This window comes from Diplotaxodon limnothrissa, linkage group LG12 (genome assembly GCF_057381915.1).
Source record: "Diplotaxodon limnothrissa isolate DT_005_m linkage group LG12, D_limnothrissa_male_GT1.1, whole genome shotgun sequence".
Taxonomy (NCBI): domain Eukaryota; kingdom Metazoa; phylum Chordata; class Actinopteri; order Cichliformes; family Cichlidae; genus Diplotaxodon; species Diplotaxodon limnothrissa.
The window spans coordinates 21,433,864-21,449,700 of record NC_140607.1 but is presented as its reverse complement, the minus strand read 5'-3'; the positions used below and the strand labels follow the sequence as shown (position 1 = coordinate 21,449,700).

General features: G+C 42.3%; 1 protein-coding gene across 2 annotated transcripts in view; it reads left to right on the top strand.

Moving 5' to 3' along the window:
* Positions 1-15,837, top strand: part of ank1a (ankyrin 1, erythrocytic a) — an 82,866-nt gene that overhangs the window by 66,280 nt on the left and 749 nt on the right. The window contains exons 31-44 of one of the 2 annotated variants that reach the window (XM_085367320.1): positions 1,209-1,413; positions 1,612-1,708; positions 1,883-2,111; positions 2,215-2,343; positions 2,456-2,575; positions 2,656-2,740; positions 2,907-2,981; positions 3,244-3,375; positions 3,509-3,664; positions 8,678-9,317; positions 9,440-9,788; positions 12,415-12,498; positions 12,787-12,939; positions 14,161-14,259. In XM_085367320.1, the coding sequence (XP_085223446.1) occupies positions 1,209-1,413; positions 1,612-1,708; positions 1,883-2,111; positions 2,215-2,343; positions 2,456-2,575; positions 2,656-2,740; positions 2,907-2,981; positions 3,244-3,375; positions 3,509-3,664; positions 8,678-9,317; positions 9,440-9,788; positions 12,415-12,498; positions 12,787-12,939; positions 14,161-14,232 (2,526 nt within the window). In that variant the 3' untranslated portion in view covers positions 14,233-14,259. Of the gene's footprint in view, positions 1-1,208; positions 1,414-1,611; positions 1,709-1,882; positions 2,112-2,214; positions 2,344-2,455; positions 2,576-2,655; positions 2,741-2,906; positions 2,982-3,243; positions 3,376-3,508; positions 3,665-8,677; positions 9,318-9,439; positions 9,789-10,622; positions 11,091-12,414; positions 12,499-12,786; positions 12,940-14,160; positions 14,260-15,837 lie in introns of those variants that run through there. The other variant, XM_085367321.1, reaches the window with a different exon arrangement.

Genomic DNA, 15,837 nt, shown 5'->3' with positions numbered 1-15,837 from the left:
GTCTTTTAGTGTCTTTGCTGTCTAAACAAAAAAAATATAAATAATTATTAGCTCAACTTTAGCACCACATTCTGTAAAGCAGTAATTTTTTTAAGAGGACATATAAGACATAGGACTGCATGTCCCCAACACATCAAGGAGTCACATATCATGGCACTGGGCTGTTAACTGTAAGACTAAAATACATTCAGTAATGTGATTTTACTTTTAAAAATACAGTTAAACTGTACATTAATTCTCTAAAAACAACAATCCAGTCATCAGACATAAAACTATATTGATTTCATTCGAGTTTCTGCCTTCCTAATTCTTCGCCGTATGCATCTATTTGTTTCTCAGACGTGCATATTTGGGATTTCAAGGTTTCGTTTGCATGTGATTTTTATTTTGGTTGCTTAAACAATACCGACTGTTTTGCCATTTGTTTTGCTGCATGTTCTTTTGTTCCAGTTCAAGATTCTGATTGCATTAATTCCTCATTCAAAATCTTCTTTCCATACATAGATCGGCAGCTTAAGCAGCTTGTGTGACTCCAAATCATGTTTCAGTAAATCAAAATGAAAAGTGGACCTTCTACTACTGTTTTGATGAAATTGTTTTTCTTTTAGGCACACGAGTGAATTCAATCTGAGCTCGATAGGTTTTGCAAACTAACAACGCTGATAGTGAATGTAACTGAATATTAGTGAAATATAATGTTCAGTATTTTCTTACATGGCTATATTTTAGGAACATATCTGTTTAACTAAAATGCTGTTGTAGTAATTGCATCATCAATGGCCTTGTGAAAAGCCACAGTGCCTTTTTACTTGATATCTCTCCTGTATTAATGATTGTAAAAGCTTCTTGTTAACATACTTTGTTACATTTTACAATAAAAAATATACTTGTAAAGTCATGCAACCAGTTTGTGTTACTATTTGGTTTTCAGATGTATTGTTTCTGTGTTGAAGTAGTTTGTTCACTGCGGCCTTATTTCTCTTTCTCTCTCTTTCTCATCATCTTTAATTTTCCCCACTTGGTTGTCCTTTCTGTTATCCACTTCTGTTGTCTCATCATCCACCTACAATCAACTCATTACACATGGCATCCTGATCTTTTTTTAAAATCCTCCTTCATATTTATTTATTTTCATTTAATCTCCCTTTCATCAAAACCGTGCCCCCTGTTGCGTGCTCCCTTTTGCCATCATCGACTCCCAACCTCAGGCTCAGCCAGTTCCAGATGAGCTGGTTGCAAAGCTTCTCGGTAACCAAGCAAACTTTAGCCCCGTAGTCACGGTGGAGCCTCGGAGGCGCAAGTTTCACCGACCAATCGGCCTACGTATTCCCCTGCCTCCATCTTGGAGGGAGAGCCCTCGAGACTCTGGGGAGGGTGATACTACCAGTCTGCGTCTTCTCTGCTCTGTCATAGGTACTCCATGCCACAGCTGTCACGTGGGTGTTTGTGTCAATGTCAGCAGTTTACTTCCAAAGCAAAGAAAGATTTGTGTATGCAGCTGATAGTCAGGCTTGGTTAAAATACTTGGTTTAAAATGCTGCCATCACTAGACTTACTCTTTATGACTGCTGATCACTCGGTGTGCTCTCTCTCATTCTCTGTGACTCCCAGGTGGTACAGCCCCAGCTCAATGGGAGGACATTACTGGCACTACTAAGCTTATCTATGCTAGTGAATGTGCCAGTTTCACAACCAATGTTTCTGCACGGTAAGTTCAGATAGCAGCATGTGCAGTGAAATTATATTTGTCATCATAACACAGAAAAAAGAAAGATTATTCAAATTCTTTGCCATCTACAACCACTGCAGTAAGCAGCTTGGCTGTGATTATAAAGAGACAAAGAACAGATGCATGTGACTGAACGTGATCGTTTTCTCCCAGATTCTGGCTCGCAGACTGTCCTCGGACAGCCGAGGCTGTGTCCTTTGCCAACCTGCTGTACAGGGAGCTGTCGGCCGTACCTTACATGGCCAAGTTTGTGGTGTTTGCAAAAATGAATGAGCTACGCGAGGGCCGTTTGCGCTGCTACTGCATGACTGATGACAAGATGGATAAAACTCTGGAGCAGCATGAGAACTTCACAGAGGTGGCTCGCAGCAGGGACATAGAGGTCAGTTCAGAGACCTTCTTACACAGGACAATCGAGTTCTTGGGCCATGTTGTGCTTATTGGATTACTTCTTTGTACATGTGTTAATGCCTCTGTGATTACAGGTTATGGAAGGAATGCCACTTCACCTGGAGTGTTCAGGGAATCTTGTTCCGGTGAGGAAGGCCACCCAACAGCCTCGCTGCTTTAGCTTCCAGGCCTTCAGAGATAATCGACTTCCTGTCTCTGTTAAGGTGTTGCCTTTTGACTTGTCTTCAGTTTTATTTTCTTTGTTACTCCATTAGGTCTTTCTCTACTCATGCATCTGTCATATTTTTTTTTTAACCTTTAACCTCTGCGTCTAAGGTGAGGGACAGTAGTAAAGAGCCCACTGGATTTTTGTCTTTCCTTCGCAAATCCACCAAGTATGAAGACAGCCAGCATGTGCTCTGCAACCTCAACATCGCTATGCCTCCATGTATCAAGGTAAAGCTTTAAAAGACAACTTCAATGTATTTGTTCACATTTCTTCCGAGATTTCCGACTGCATTGATGTTTTCTTTCAGATTGTTGGGAGTGAAGACCGAAGGCGAACTCTCACCCCGCTGGCTTTAAGAGAAAGATACAGTGCTCTAAATGAGCCTGCAATGGGTACGAGTCTCTCACTCTCACTTCTTTATGTAACTAGATCTGTCTACCTTCTAGGGAATAATGTATAATACATGATGATGGCTTCATTATGTCTTATCATAGCACTTAATTTCCAGCCTGCCTAGAATCATTAAGCATCTCAGCTTTATATTTATGTTTTCTGCAGCATCAATGAGTGCTATGGAAAGGACAGAGCTGAAGATGGCTGTAATTGCAGAACAGTTGGGACTGAGCTGGGCTGGTGAGTGGATCTGTTTTATGTGCGGTAAACCATCCGTGTTTATCTTATGTCTGACAAGTTTGCTAGCATGCTGCTGATTAAACAAAGTTAACACATGGTGCCCAGCCAATGAAACTAATTATTTTCTCTGCCAAGAGCCGTGGCTATTTTACAGAGACTGTTCCTTCTCTTCTGTGTACGCCTCATCGGCGTGACTCATACGCCAAATTATATAAATATTTCTCCTGCTTTCTTGATCTTCCTTCTGTCACTTTCTAAACAGAGTTGGCACGTGAGCTTCAGCTGAGTGTGGATGACATTAACAAGATTCGTGTGGAGAATCCAAACTCACTGCTGGAGCAGAGCTCCGCACTGCTCAACCTGTGGGCCACTCTCGAGGGCAAGAGGGCAAAGAGTCAGTAAATCTAAATTTGCTGTAGACATTTGCCATTTCACTTCACTCAAAGCTACACTTTTATGATTTCTAGAAACCCACCCCTCTTCTTCTTTCTTCCATGCATGCCGGTGACTCCTTTTTTTCACTGCAGTGGAGAGTTTGTACACAGCTCTGAAGAGCATCGACCGCATGGACATCATCAACATGTTGGAGGGCCAGCCACCTCAGCCTGTGAGACAAGGATCGCGTGATGTCAACAGACGTCGACACAGCGAGAGAGACCATCTGTCCCCTGGTATGACCAATGGTAAGCGCCCTCCCCAGATCCCATGGCCTGGTCTCATTTCTGTCCCATTTCCTTGATCTCCAGCCACTTTTCCAATAAACATGCACCTCTTTCCCCAAACTCCCCAGAAGATGAAGTCAAGTTTGTTTCCCTCTAAATGACTCTGTTGTCCCAATGTCCTTCTTATTTAATCTCTGTGATGCTCTTGTGTTTTAAAGCTGCCTCAAACTTTTGCAGGATTTTACCTCAGCAACACACAGAGGGACTCAGGACACTCCTACTGTAAAAAGGGTAATATAGAAATGCAGTGAAGTACCTAGGAAACCTTAATTAAATGGTATACTTCAGGGGGTTAATGGTGTATTGGTTCAGTTATTCCATTCTCCTATCCTCAGAGTTTAGTCTTTTTCTTGCTTGTTTGGTAGTTAAGATGTTCTGAGCTTAATTCCAATTCTAATTCACAATAATTTTATGCATCATAAAAAAAAATTCTATAAAATGTGTTGTCATTTAGCATGACATATTCTCTATAAAAACACCTTGTCATACATGATGAGTCCATGTAGATCACAAGTAAAGCCTCGCACATTTGGCCTTCTTACCAACTGTCAGACCTCAGTCTTTTCCTCATGGTTTCCTTCACACGTGCATACCCTACATCTTATTGATTCCATTTTCACATCTGGCCTGCTGTGAGCTCCCCGTCTTCCTGGACTGGCTCCTCCTCTCTGCCTCGAGTGCAGATGATGAGTTAGTCGGACAGGTGATAGGTCCTCTCCGTGAAAACTGGAGCAATAAAGAGAGATGTAACAATGCATACGGATGTGACCATGATGGCTAAAGCGTGAAAAGGGAGACGCTCAGATCACAGCTGCAGTGAATCTGATAACTTTGTATCTGTCTCTTCTGTCTGTCTGTCTGTCTTTTTGGCTATTTGCCTCCCAAAGGTCGTTCCTGCTTTGACTTGGCGGATTTCAAAAACTGGATATTGTTTACTTGACTTATTTTACAGTGGAAAAAAAAGAATCAAGAGGTTTATGATTTACGATCTAGTTCAGTACTTACTAAAGTCACATCAATAGAGTGAGGCACCCAGCATGACTTTTCAGTGAATAAGAGTGAAACTAGCAAAAGTAAAAACTAGCAACAAAAAAAAAAGAAAAGAGTATTTAAAAATATTGTGGTGAAAAATAAAGAACAATGCGCACATAATTATTTTCAGTTTTTACTTTATTCACAGAAGTTAGATGAGAAGATAATGTCTCATTGCATGTTAGCTTAGCTTAGCATGAAGGGAGAAGAGACTGGAAGAAGCAGCTAGCAACCCTGGCTTTATTTTTAACCAGGTAACCTCAGTAAAACCACAGCGTAGACCTATAAACTTTGGACAAAGTTAAAAAAAAAAAAAGACACTAATGAACTGCTTTCACATCTGGACAGAAGCTAACTATACCTCACTTTTTTCTCCACGTTTATGCTAAGCTGAGCTAACCAGCTGCTTTTTAACTGCAGAAATGTGTGGCATCAATCTTCTCATCTGACACTTTGGACAGAAAGGGAAGGAAATTCATGGATATTGAAACATGTCAGTGATTATTTAAAATCAGGTCCGCTATAGACTCCCCATCACCACAAAAACAAACGCGATTTCTATTTTTTAAAGTACTGTGTTTGCAGAAAATATTCCTTCAAACTTGAAATAAAAAGCAAGCAAAGGTTTATTCAAAAGCGACTCCAGGTTACTAAACAAAGCATACACTTGATCATACTAGAGTAACCCCTTTTCCTTTAGACCTCTGTCTGCCTGTGTCTGCATGGGACTTAGTTTGAGTCTTTAGAGGTAGCGTTGGTGCACCGAATGTGCTTTTGGGAGCCCTGATTCATTCCCTGTGACTCTGTCCCTCTCTTTGTTTTTCTCTGGTCATCTGCAGCCTAGCCGCCCCACTCTTCCTCCTTCTCACTTCCTCTCCGAACTCTGACCTCATGTTGACCTCTGACCCACATCTTAAGCTTTTATTTTTTGCGACAAATGCATTTTTCTTTTTTTTCTTTTTTTCCTGACTCTTGAAAACCCCACCTTTCTTAAGTGTCCACTCTGTGACAGATACCCCTCACACAGACTGTGTACTCAGCACCCACTGGGAGGGGGGAGGTGACCCTCACTCTCTCTCACTGTTTCTGTCTGTGTTCATCACCCTGTTTTATATTCCTCTTCCTCTCTTGCTGCTCTTCTCTGTTTCCCACTCCTTCCTTTCCCTCCTTTCCCATCCCTTTTTTTCCCTGCTCTCCTGCATGTCGGCATGTGAACAAGACTTCGCTCATTGCTCATCTCCCTCGTGTTTGCATGGAGGGCCCGCTCTGAGACTGGACTGTTGGAGATAAAGCTTCAAATGCTGCATCAGTGCCTAACGTTGCCTGACAAACAGACATGTGTCTTTGCATGGCATGTATACTGAGAATGACTACAGTCTGTCTCTGTTACTCCTCAATGATCTGTCTTAAAAGGGGATACAGAAAGGCCACAGACCTTTTTTTGTGAACTGTGTCTGCTGTTCATGTATGAATGCTGTGATCGTTTTGTGTGTCGCTAATTCTACGTAAACCGTGTCCATCTTATGTTGTGCAACTATCTATCTTTGATGTCTCTGTGAGTTTTGAGATGTTCAGTTTGAATTTGTTCTCCAACTGTTTCTAAATGTGCTCATTGATTACTGTGAAGTCTATATGTCTCTATGTGTGTATGTGTGCGTGTATCGGTGTGAGCATCTCTACGTGTTTTTTAAATGTTTTGTGGCTTCCACATACATATATGTGCCCGTTTACTGGGCAAAAATTGTATCGTTTATTATATATATATATATATATATATATATATATATATATATATATATATATATATATATATATATATATATATATATATATATATATATATGTTTCTGTACATACATCTGTCAGACACATTTTCCATATTTCACACTTTTTATTATTTCAAATTTTCTCCCCAGATCTCTTTCTTTTCTCGTTATTTACAAATCTACTGCCACAAAGTGAGAGGGATGACAAACTCAGTTAGTTACAAATTCACATTCTTATTTCCTCCTTTTTGGTCTTACCACAAAGCACAAACACAAAATATCCTAAAAGATAGATAGATAGATAGATAGATAGATAGATAGATAGATAGATAGATAGATAGATAGATAGATAGATAGATAGTCATGTTTATTTGGTTGATTTGGTTTTGAGTTCTTTGTCATTAGATCTTAATTCTAATAATCATATATTCAGGCATCAGGCAATCATATATGCATTTGAAGACTAAAAGTGAATATAATTGAAGCCTCTAAACTTTAAACCTCTTAAAGCAGATGCCCTGGTATCTTGTGGGACCTAAATAAACACCAAATGATTGTTTGAATCTTGTACAGTAGCACTGAAGTACTATAAATTTGATTGCAAGTGAAAATCAAACGCCTGCAGTGTATAGATGTTCTGTATCTGGTTTAGACTAAATCTTCATAAGTCAAAGAACTACATCACAAACTAGAAGTCAGAGTTTATCATCAACTGTACATAACTGAAAGCAGTTGGGATGTGAAAAAGAAAGTAGGACAAGGGTCTTTTCGATGGCTTGGTGTCTCAAATATTGCCTGCACTCTCAGCAGTACTCTACTGCTGGCCATGAATCAAGTTACAGCAGCCTGCACTCTGCAGCTTTCTTACCACTGTACAGTACATACGCATGGTCTCTCTCTCTCTCTCTCGCTCTCTCTGAGTCAAACATTAAGGAGAATCATTTCCTCTGCTTCCTGTAATCTATGTACTGCATATGGATAGTATGTCCTTTAGTGGTCAGTCATACTGATACTCATGTTTTGCTTTACCTGCATTACCATTTTTTTCAATTTGTTCACATATTTATGTTGTAAAGGTTTATCACTCTTTACAAATTTAGTATAATCAGGTTAGAAAATATAAATGTTAATATTCGCAAAATAGCCTTAGGTGTAGTCTTCATCTAGATTTTCTTTCATTTTTAGCATGTTACATGAAGTTACTACTGCAATATTTTTTAATGCTTTCTGGGACATTGTACTCAGTTGTGCCAGGTCTGGTTTCATAAGAAAGAAAGAAAAAGAAAAAAAAAATATTTTATCGAAGGTTGTTCAGAAGACGGCTGTAGGAGTGACCTGAGTCCGCAGCTCATTACTAACACAAAGTTTTACTAAATTATATATTTGCACTTGAAATTTGTTTGAGGCAGCAACATTGTGGCTTTCCTAGCAGAAGAAAATTGAAGTCTGTTGTAATTTGTTTGCATAAATTTGAATACTACTATGTTTTATCTTTACATAGTTGTGTTATATTGAATGCACTGTAAAAACAGTATGAGTCAGTGAGAGAGCAGCTGTGTGAAGAATGCGTGCGTGTATGCGAGAAAATGCGATTGCCTGCGAGCATGCCATCCAGCCTGACACCGGTATTAACCTGCCTGTTTCTGAGTGGGTTTGAGTGCATGCATATACGAGTGTGAGCGTATGTGAGTGCTGGTGTGGGTGTGAGACAGAGTGGGTGTGTGTTTGTGTGTCCCTGCTGGACAGGTGTCAATAATCCCTCTCCGTCTCCCTGCAGGTGGCAGCCAGCAGAGCAGCATCAGCCACTGCCGGCCTCGAACCCCAGTCTCAGCCTACTGGTTCAGCTGGCTGTGTCTGCTGCTGCTACCGCTGCTGCTCTGCTACTGTCAGCGCTGGCTGATTGAGCTTGACAGCCTCTCTTCTAAAAGCTGCCCTTGCTCTCATGACCTTAGCTCCTTGCACCTTTATTCTAGCTCTTATTGTCTTGGCCCTCCACTCCCTCCATCCCCACTCCTTTCCCATTTGTCCCTTCAGCCTCCTCTACTCCTCCCCTAAATGCCCAGCTACTGGCCAGGGGAACTTACCCCCCCTCCCAGGGTCCTGATGCTGTGGGGGGTGAGGTGGGGAGCGAGGCGGGGGGCCGGGTGTCAGTGTGCCTCTCTCTGTCTCGCTCCAGGTTATGGGCTGCCGCAGGAAGAGCTTCTCTCACCAGCTTCCATGCAGTACAGCCTGCCCTCCCCGCTGGGTGCTGAGCCTTACTGGCAGGAGGTCTCCAGCCTGGACTGTGCACCTATTGCCACCACAGAAGAAGACACCCTGATGGAGATGTCTGATGTACAGGTGTGGCCCTCAGGCAACAGCCCTTCCTTGGTGGCTGTGGAGGACTCCTCGCTGGAATGCAGCAATGCTGACGATTCGGAGGGTCTGCTGGGGCTGCCGTATGGAAGTCTAGGTCGGCCGGCCAGTCAGGCCAGCGCAGCCAGCGGAGGGGGTGGGGTGCTGAGTGGCTCCATTGAGCTGCCCGAAGACGATTCAGAGATGGGCGTTGACTCGCTCAGCACCACCACACCAGCTTCGCTCGGGGGTACCATCGCTGGGATCAATCTTAACGGGCTGAACAATGGTCAGGGGTCAGAGGCGAGTTCAGAGGCATCAGCCGTCACAAGCACGACTGGTGGTGATGGAACTGGAGGAGGAGGAGGAGGCGGGATGGGCTCAGAGGAAGGGCTTTCTCTTGTTGCAGGACAGCAAAGGGTGTATGCTCGGTTGAGTGAGTCAACTGGTCTGAGCAGTGCTGCAGATCGGAATGGAGACAGGTGAGTACGAGCTCTGTATGCCTCTCAGTTGGTGTGACGTCATATAACCTGGGGCTATAAAACACTATCAGTAAATATTTATGATGTACCACCTCCTAATGAATTCATTGATCTCCTTTCAGGTCAGGCAATGGGGGAAACGGTGGTGGTGGAGGATCTTTCCTTTCTTACCTGCAGGAGCAGACAGGCCCGGGATGGATCCCTGTCACTGACCCTACTCAGGCTTGGGTGGGCAATCAGTCTAAACCCAGGCAAACCATGGAAACCATGATGTCATCAGTGCGTAACGCTGTGGATGGAGACCCTTCCCGAATGTCCCAGGAGGCCTTGCTTCAGCCTGTGAGGGACATGGGGCACTCTGAGATCTTAAGGGGGCACTTCAGAGGTACCCAACCATTTGAGAAGGGTTTGGGCTTTCCACACAGGGTACCAGAGCTGAGGGCCTGGGATGATGTCCGCCTGAAGGGCCAGGTGAGCACGTTAAACCACCCGTGCAAATTTAAAGTGGTCACAGTGAGTAGGATTACTCCTTTTACCATGTCTGGCAAACATTTTAGTCTGAACCAAATTAATGAACAACCGTATTTATAGTTAAACTGCATTTAGCAAATTCTTGTGGTGTAAACAAAAAAGGCGAACTGCTCCAGCAGAGGTAAACCTGGGAGAAACAGTGTGATACAGCAAAATCATTACAGTGTTATACACACAAGCGGTTGCTTTCATACTTCCTCTTCTAGAAGTCACCATTTAAAACCTCACTAATCAGAATTATGTTATGTCGATCCTGGAATCATACAGCAAACGTAAACACACAGCCAAGAACACACACAGTGGTCTTAGGCCCAATTTGGGCACAAACAGCGTGTCCAGCCAAATATAGAAAGCGCTCTCACTCGTCAACCCGCGTTACACGATCCCAACCCCAGTCATTCCCACATGTTAACTTTCTGGCACAACACAGACACATCACACTGTATGGGACAATCTCAGCTGTGAGACTGTGAGAGAACAAAAATAGAGCCTTTCAGAGCCTTTGTGGGCTTCATGCCTCTTGTGGGTCATAATGATACCCAAAAAGCACATTTAGCGTAATTTGGAGGCGGTGGCAGCTGCATAATAGATTCTATGATTGTTTTAGGAGAAATTTGTTGTGTAGGCTGTAGTTAGAGCATGTGTGAGAAGTTTCTTAGTGTTCTTACCACAGCGCACAGAGCCGTTCTGATGGAGGTATTTAAAGCTCACAGATCACATGGTCAAAAAGTGAGGGAGGTGGGAATAGAAGCCTCCCAAGATTGCTTTTGGTTGGATCTGGTGTCTTTGACTGGATAGTTGTGACTCGACGCTAGGAAGGAGAAAGAGACGTGGGGAGAAAAGGGCCCACGGCCCCAGAAAACGGAGCTGAACCAGTGACAAAAGAGGGCTGCAGCTGTTACCTTCTCCCTTAGCTAAGAGAAGTGTGAGAAGCAGGAGTCACCACCAGCTACGGGACTGAGGCTGCAGTCGTGCGTTGCTCTGTGCCAACCGTGTTGATTTACTGGGGATCAAAGTGGGGCAATGTGGGCCCTAGTTACCGAACTCCTCTTTAGCTTCGTGCTGCTGGCGTTCCTGGTGATCAGCTGTCAGAATGTCCTCCACATAGCCAGTGGCTCGGTGCGGTCGGTGCTCACCTACATACACACTCAGCTGGACCACGAGCTTGGTGAAATCGAGGGAGTACCCGACGAAGAGGAGAACGTCACCACCAGAATCGTCCGCCGTAGAGTCATTCTTAAGGTACAACAAAACTGAGATCCACGAATTTGAAGAAAGGATCTTAGTGGCAGAAGAGAGAAAAAAGAAATGAAAGAGCAGGGGGGAATCACTGCTGCTGAACTCTTGGATGATGCAGTGTATTTAAGAAAAGTTGAAAGTGATACAGGATAGGTTTGTGGTGAGTTATTTGACTGGTTTTACTGAGAGGAGTGGGAAGGTGCAGCATTATGGACACAAGTAATCGTGGCATACAATGATGGGATTTCATCAATGTTTGTTTGTTTCTATGACAATATCAAATGACTGAGGATGCAACTAAATATATCTTCTGCTTTTATACTGTAAATAGATTGTCTTCATCTCAACAAGTTTGGACTCCAGTTCTATAAAAAGTTCTCATTGGCTCTTTGCCATTTCCTTCTTATTGTATCTCAAACTCTATAAAACAGCACATTTTTTATTTATTCTGTTAAGTACACTGAAAATCACACTGAGATTTGGTGGATTATGATATAATTGAAATTATGTACAAAGCATATAATAGATAAATTTCCCTTAATATCCAGAAAGCTTTTAAAATGAGGGATAATAAATACAAATGAAAAGGATATTATGTTTCTGAAAAATCCAAGGCCGGAGCCAGTATGAAATTTCATTGTGTATCTGTTACACAGATTAAACCTAAAGTGCACAGCATACTGAAACTGCTTAAAAGTTGTATAGAAATAACATAATTATTCTGTATGATAACTGATGCTCTAGATACAAATAGTTCATATATAGCTGGATTTGACATGAATAGTTGGTTGTTTCTTCTTTTTTGGTGACTTTGTATTTAAATCTGAGGTTAAAGATGTAGTTGATTTACTTTTCCTTACACGTTGATTGTTTTATTATGGGTAGGTGTTACATAAGCTGTAGCTTTGGACTTGCACCCTTTAGGTTTGTCACTTCTTTTTTTAATTATTATTTAGTTTCATGTGTGATATAAATTGAGATAAAGATCAATTTTAGAGTTTCATACAGGCCTCCACATGCTCGACCTTCACTCGTTCTTAGGCCGAGCGTCCGGCTTCAGGAATTTCTTTGAACTTATAAATAGCTCTAAAGACATGCTGCTATTATAGGGGGCTGTAACACTGTTGTGTAGTAATGAACCTCATCAATTGTAACTATAAGTGATAAGATCCCCACTGTTAGATTTACTTTCTCTCTCACAAGCAACCTCACCCGCTCCTCACCTATCTGCCATGCAAACAGCGCTGCAGCAACGGCTGTTTTAACTGCCTTTATTGCCACAGTTCAAAACGTTTATGGTTACAAAAAAGCTTTTCTCTGTCCTCAGGGTGATGAGGTTGAAGATCTTCCTGGGGAGCAAGTGAGCGAGGAACATTTCACGGATGAACATGGAAACATTGTCACAAAAAAGGTCAGCCATTTAAATTGCGTCCATGAACACGAATGTCTCCGTTTTCACTTTTTTATCGTGTTTTATCATCACAACACTTTCACGGATCTTTTTACGGAACGATTATTAAACTAATAATCATGACAAAGTTGTTCATCGCACATGACACTGCAAAATCCACGCTTTGTTTTCCCCCAGCATATTTCACCGATCCAGTCTTTTTCACTGCCTTTTCCACACTCTCTGCTCTCGCCCATCACTCTCTCCCACCCTTCTGTGTGCGATTGTGTGCGCGTGTGTCTGCGATAGATCGTGCGCAAGGTGGTGCGCAGAGGGAAGGGATCAGGTGAGGAGGGGTTTCAGGAGGTGAGCGTGGAAGGCTCGCTGCAGGACGCCAACGAGCTGGACGCCGATGCTGAGCAGTTCATGAGCTACGCCGTCTTGGGTCGGGACAGCAGCAAGGTGGGCTTCTGATCTGCAGACGAAGCTCTCTGTCTCGCCTGGAGCTTCCGTGATGACCTCGGGTGTGCGGCCAGCCTGCAAAGCCTAAATGCTCTGAATTAGATCAGATGATACATACCCTGTTTCATTTAAATCCATGTAGTATCTGGGGTCTGTGCTGCAGTAAGTTTTAACGTTTCATCTCACTGTGGATTCCCAGGCATCCCCCAACGGTCCTTGTGCAACTTAACCTGCATAAGCACAAGTTTGTTTGTGATCTTGGAAAATAAAGGTTAGGCATTTTCCACTATGTGTCAGGACTAAATTGCAACAGAAGACAGAGGGACGTGTATTTGATTAATTGCCTGATTGCTGACTTCCCATAACATTAATCTCCACCCATATACTTCGCTCTCATGCTCATTATCTGCATGTAAGAGAACAACTGGATCCACTCTGCTCAGGTGCTCTGATTTTTTAAGAGGCTCACAGTAGATCAGTTCATGAGCGTTTCACTGTTTTGGTCATCACTAAACCACAAATGCAGTTCATCTGGGGGGGGGGGGGGTTCTTGCACATTAATGAGTGAATGAACTTATAGTGGTTCCTTGCAGTGTTTCTTTCTCCCTGTCAGTTATCTCACTGAGCAACTGAATAAGGTTCATAGTCCTTTAACTGTGAAAGTGTGCCTTAATCAGTCAAAAACCAAGTTGAGGTCAAATATTAATTGCATTGAGTAAGTTGAGGTTCAATACACCAGACGCAGAGATTAACAGGGTTGTTGTGATTGTGTGAAATTTCCTGAAACTGCTGTGTTATGTGGCCTAGCCCATCCATTTGAAGCTTAAGAACGCTTTTCAAAAAGTTCTTTGCAAATTTTATCTGACATTACTCTGAACCACCACCTGGCTTTCCATCTGCCACCCACCACTTCTGTCCTTGCTTGACTGTTTATACATTATTACTTCCTTTTTTTCCTCTTTTTATTTCCTCTTTTGTCCCTCACATTTCTGTTTCACTTCCTGTCTTGTGCTCCCTGTTTGTATGCCCTCGTTTTTTTCGTGTGACACTGTCTGCCTCCTCTGTGGGTTTGTTTCTCTCTCTCTCTCTCTCTCTCTCTCCTTTGTTTTACCCTCCCTTACTAATATTACCTCAACCTCTTGTTCTGCTCCTGTCATCCAACTTATTCTAAATCCTCGCACCTCTTCTGCGGTCAACCCCCTCCCCCACCCTCTGATGTAGCCCGATACTGTGGATGTGAAGAAAGGTGCTCAGATAGTGAAATGTGCCAGTCTGCGGAGAGTTAAGCAGTGAGGCAGACTGAGTGCTGCGTCCCCGCAGGTAGGGGACTGACCCACAGTGCTTCCTCTGACCTGTGAACAACACCATTTAATCCAGTCTGTCTGGATTAAATGCATCTGAATGTACATTTAATTCAATAATTACTAATGTTATGACATATGGTGTGACGCTGGCGCAGCTAAATGACACCTAAATCTTTAATAGTTCAAATATAAATGACACACATGAACGCATATAAAAAGGAAAAAGATACAGATGTAATTTTTGTGTGTGTGTGCATTAGGGGAAAAAAAGTGCTGTCAGGAAAACTCTAAATGCTTGAAAAATGATTTGGTAGCTCTTGCAAATGTCTGCTGTGTCTAATACAAACTGCAATCGATTTAGATTTGGAGTTTTAGTTAGTACAAATCCAGGTGATGTACACTCACCGGATACTTTGGTAGGTACACCTTGCTAATACTGGCTCGGGCCCCCTTTTGCCTTCTGAACTGCCTTAATTCTTTGGGGCACAGATTCAACAAGATCCTGGAAACATTTCTCAGAGATTTTGGTCCATATTGACATGACAGCATCTCACAGTTGCTGCAGATTTGTTAATTGCTCAGCCATGATGTGAATCTCCTGCTCCACTGAGCTTTGTTATTATCAGCCTTTAGAAGATGGATACCTTGTGATCATAAAGGGATGGAAATGGTCAGAAACAATACTGTGGTAGGATGTGGCATTTAATTAATGCATTTGATACTATGGGGCCCAATGCGTGCCAAGAAAATGTCCCCCATCATTACACCACCAGCAGCAACTGTGATCCATTGATACAAGGCAAGATGTATCTATGTTTTCATGGAGTTTACACCAAATTTTTACCCTGCCATTCAAATCTTGCTGCAGAAATCAAGAAATTTTTCCAAACTTCTATTGTTAGACTCTAGAGAGCCAATGCGAATCACTTTTCTGTTTTTAACTGACAGTAACTAAAAACTACAGCACCCAGAGGGGTCTTCTGCTGCTGTAGTCCACCCGCTTTGAGGTTTGACATGTTGTGTGTTCAGAGATGCTCTTCTGTGTATCTCGGTTGTAACGAGTGGTTATTTGAGACACTGTAGACAACTGATGAACTTGAAACAGTCTGGCCATTCTCCTCTGACCTCTGGCATCAACAAAACATTTTCACACAGAGAACCTAACATTTTTTCAAGCATACTTTGTAAACGTTGCACATGTTTGAATGGGAAGATCAGCAGTTGCTGAAGAACTCAGTCCAGCACATCTGGCATGAATAACCATGCTACGTTCAAAGTCACTTAAATCAACTTTCTTCCTCATTCTAATCCTCAGTTTGAAATTCATTAGGTTTTAGCAACCTTGCCTACATGAATTCCTGCCATGTGATTGGTTCATTAGATATTTGTGCTAACACTATCTAATAAAGTGGCCGGTGAGTGTATGCACTATCTAGAAACAGTTAGTGTTTGGAATTAATCGATATATTAATGACTGATGATCCAATAATGCTTTTTAATGTCATCTTTTTTCTATTTGTTTTTTACCTCTTGAGTTTAGCTTAAATAAACCATAGGAATGATCTCCTGACAAACACTTTGCCGTATTTACATC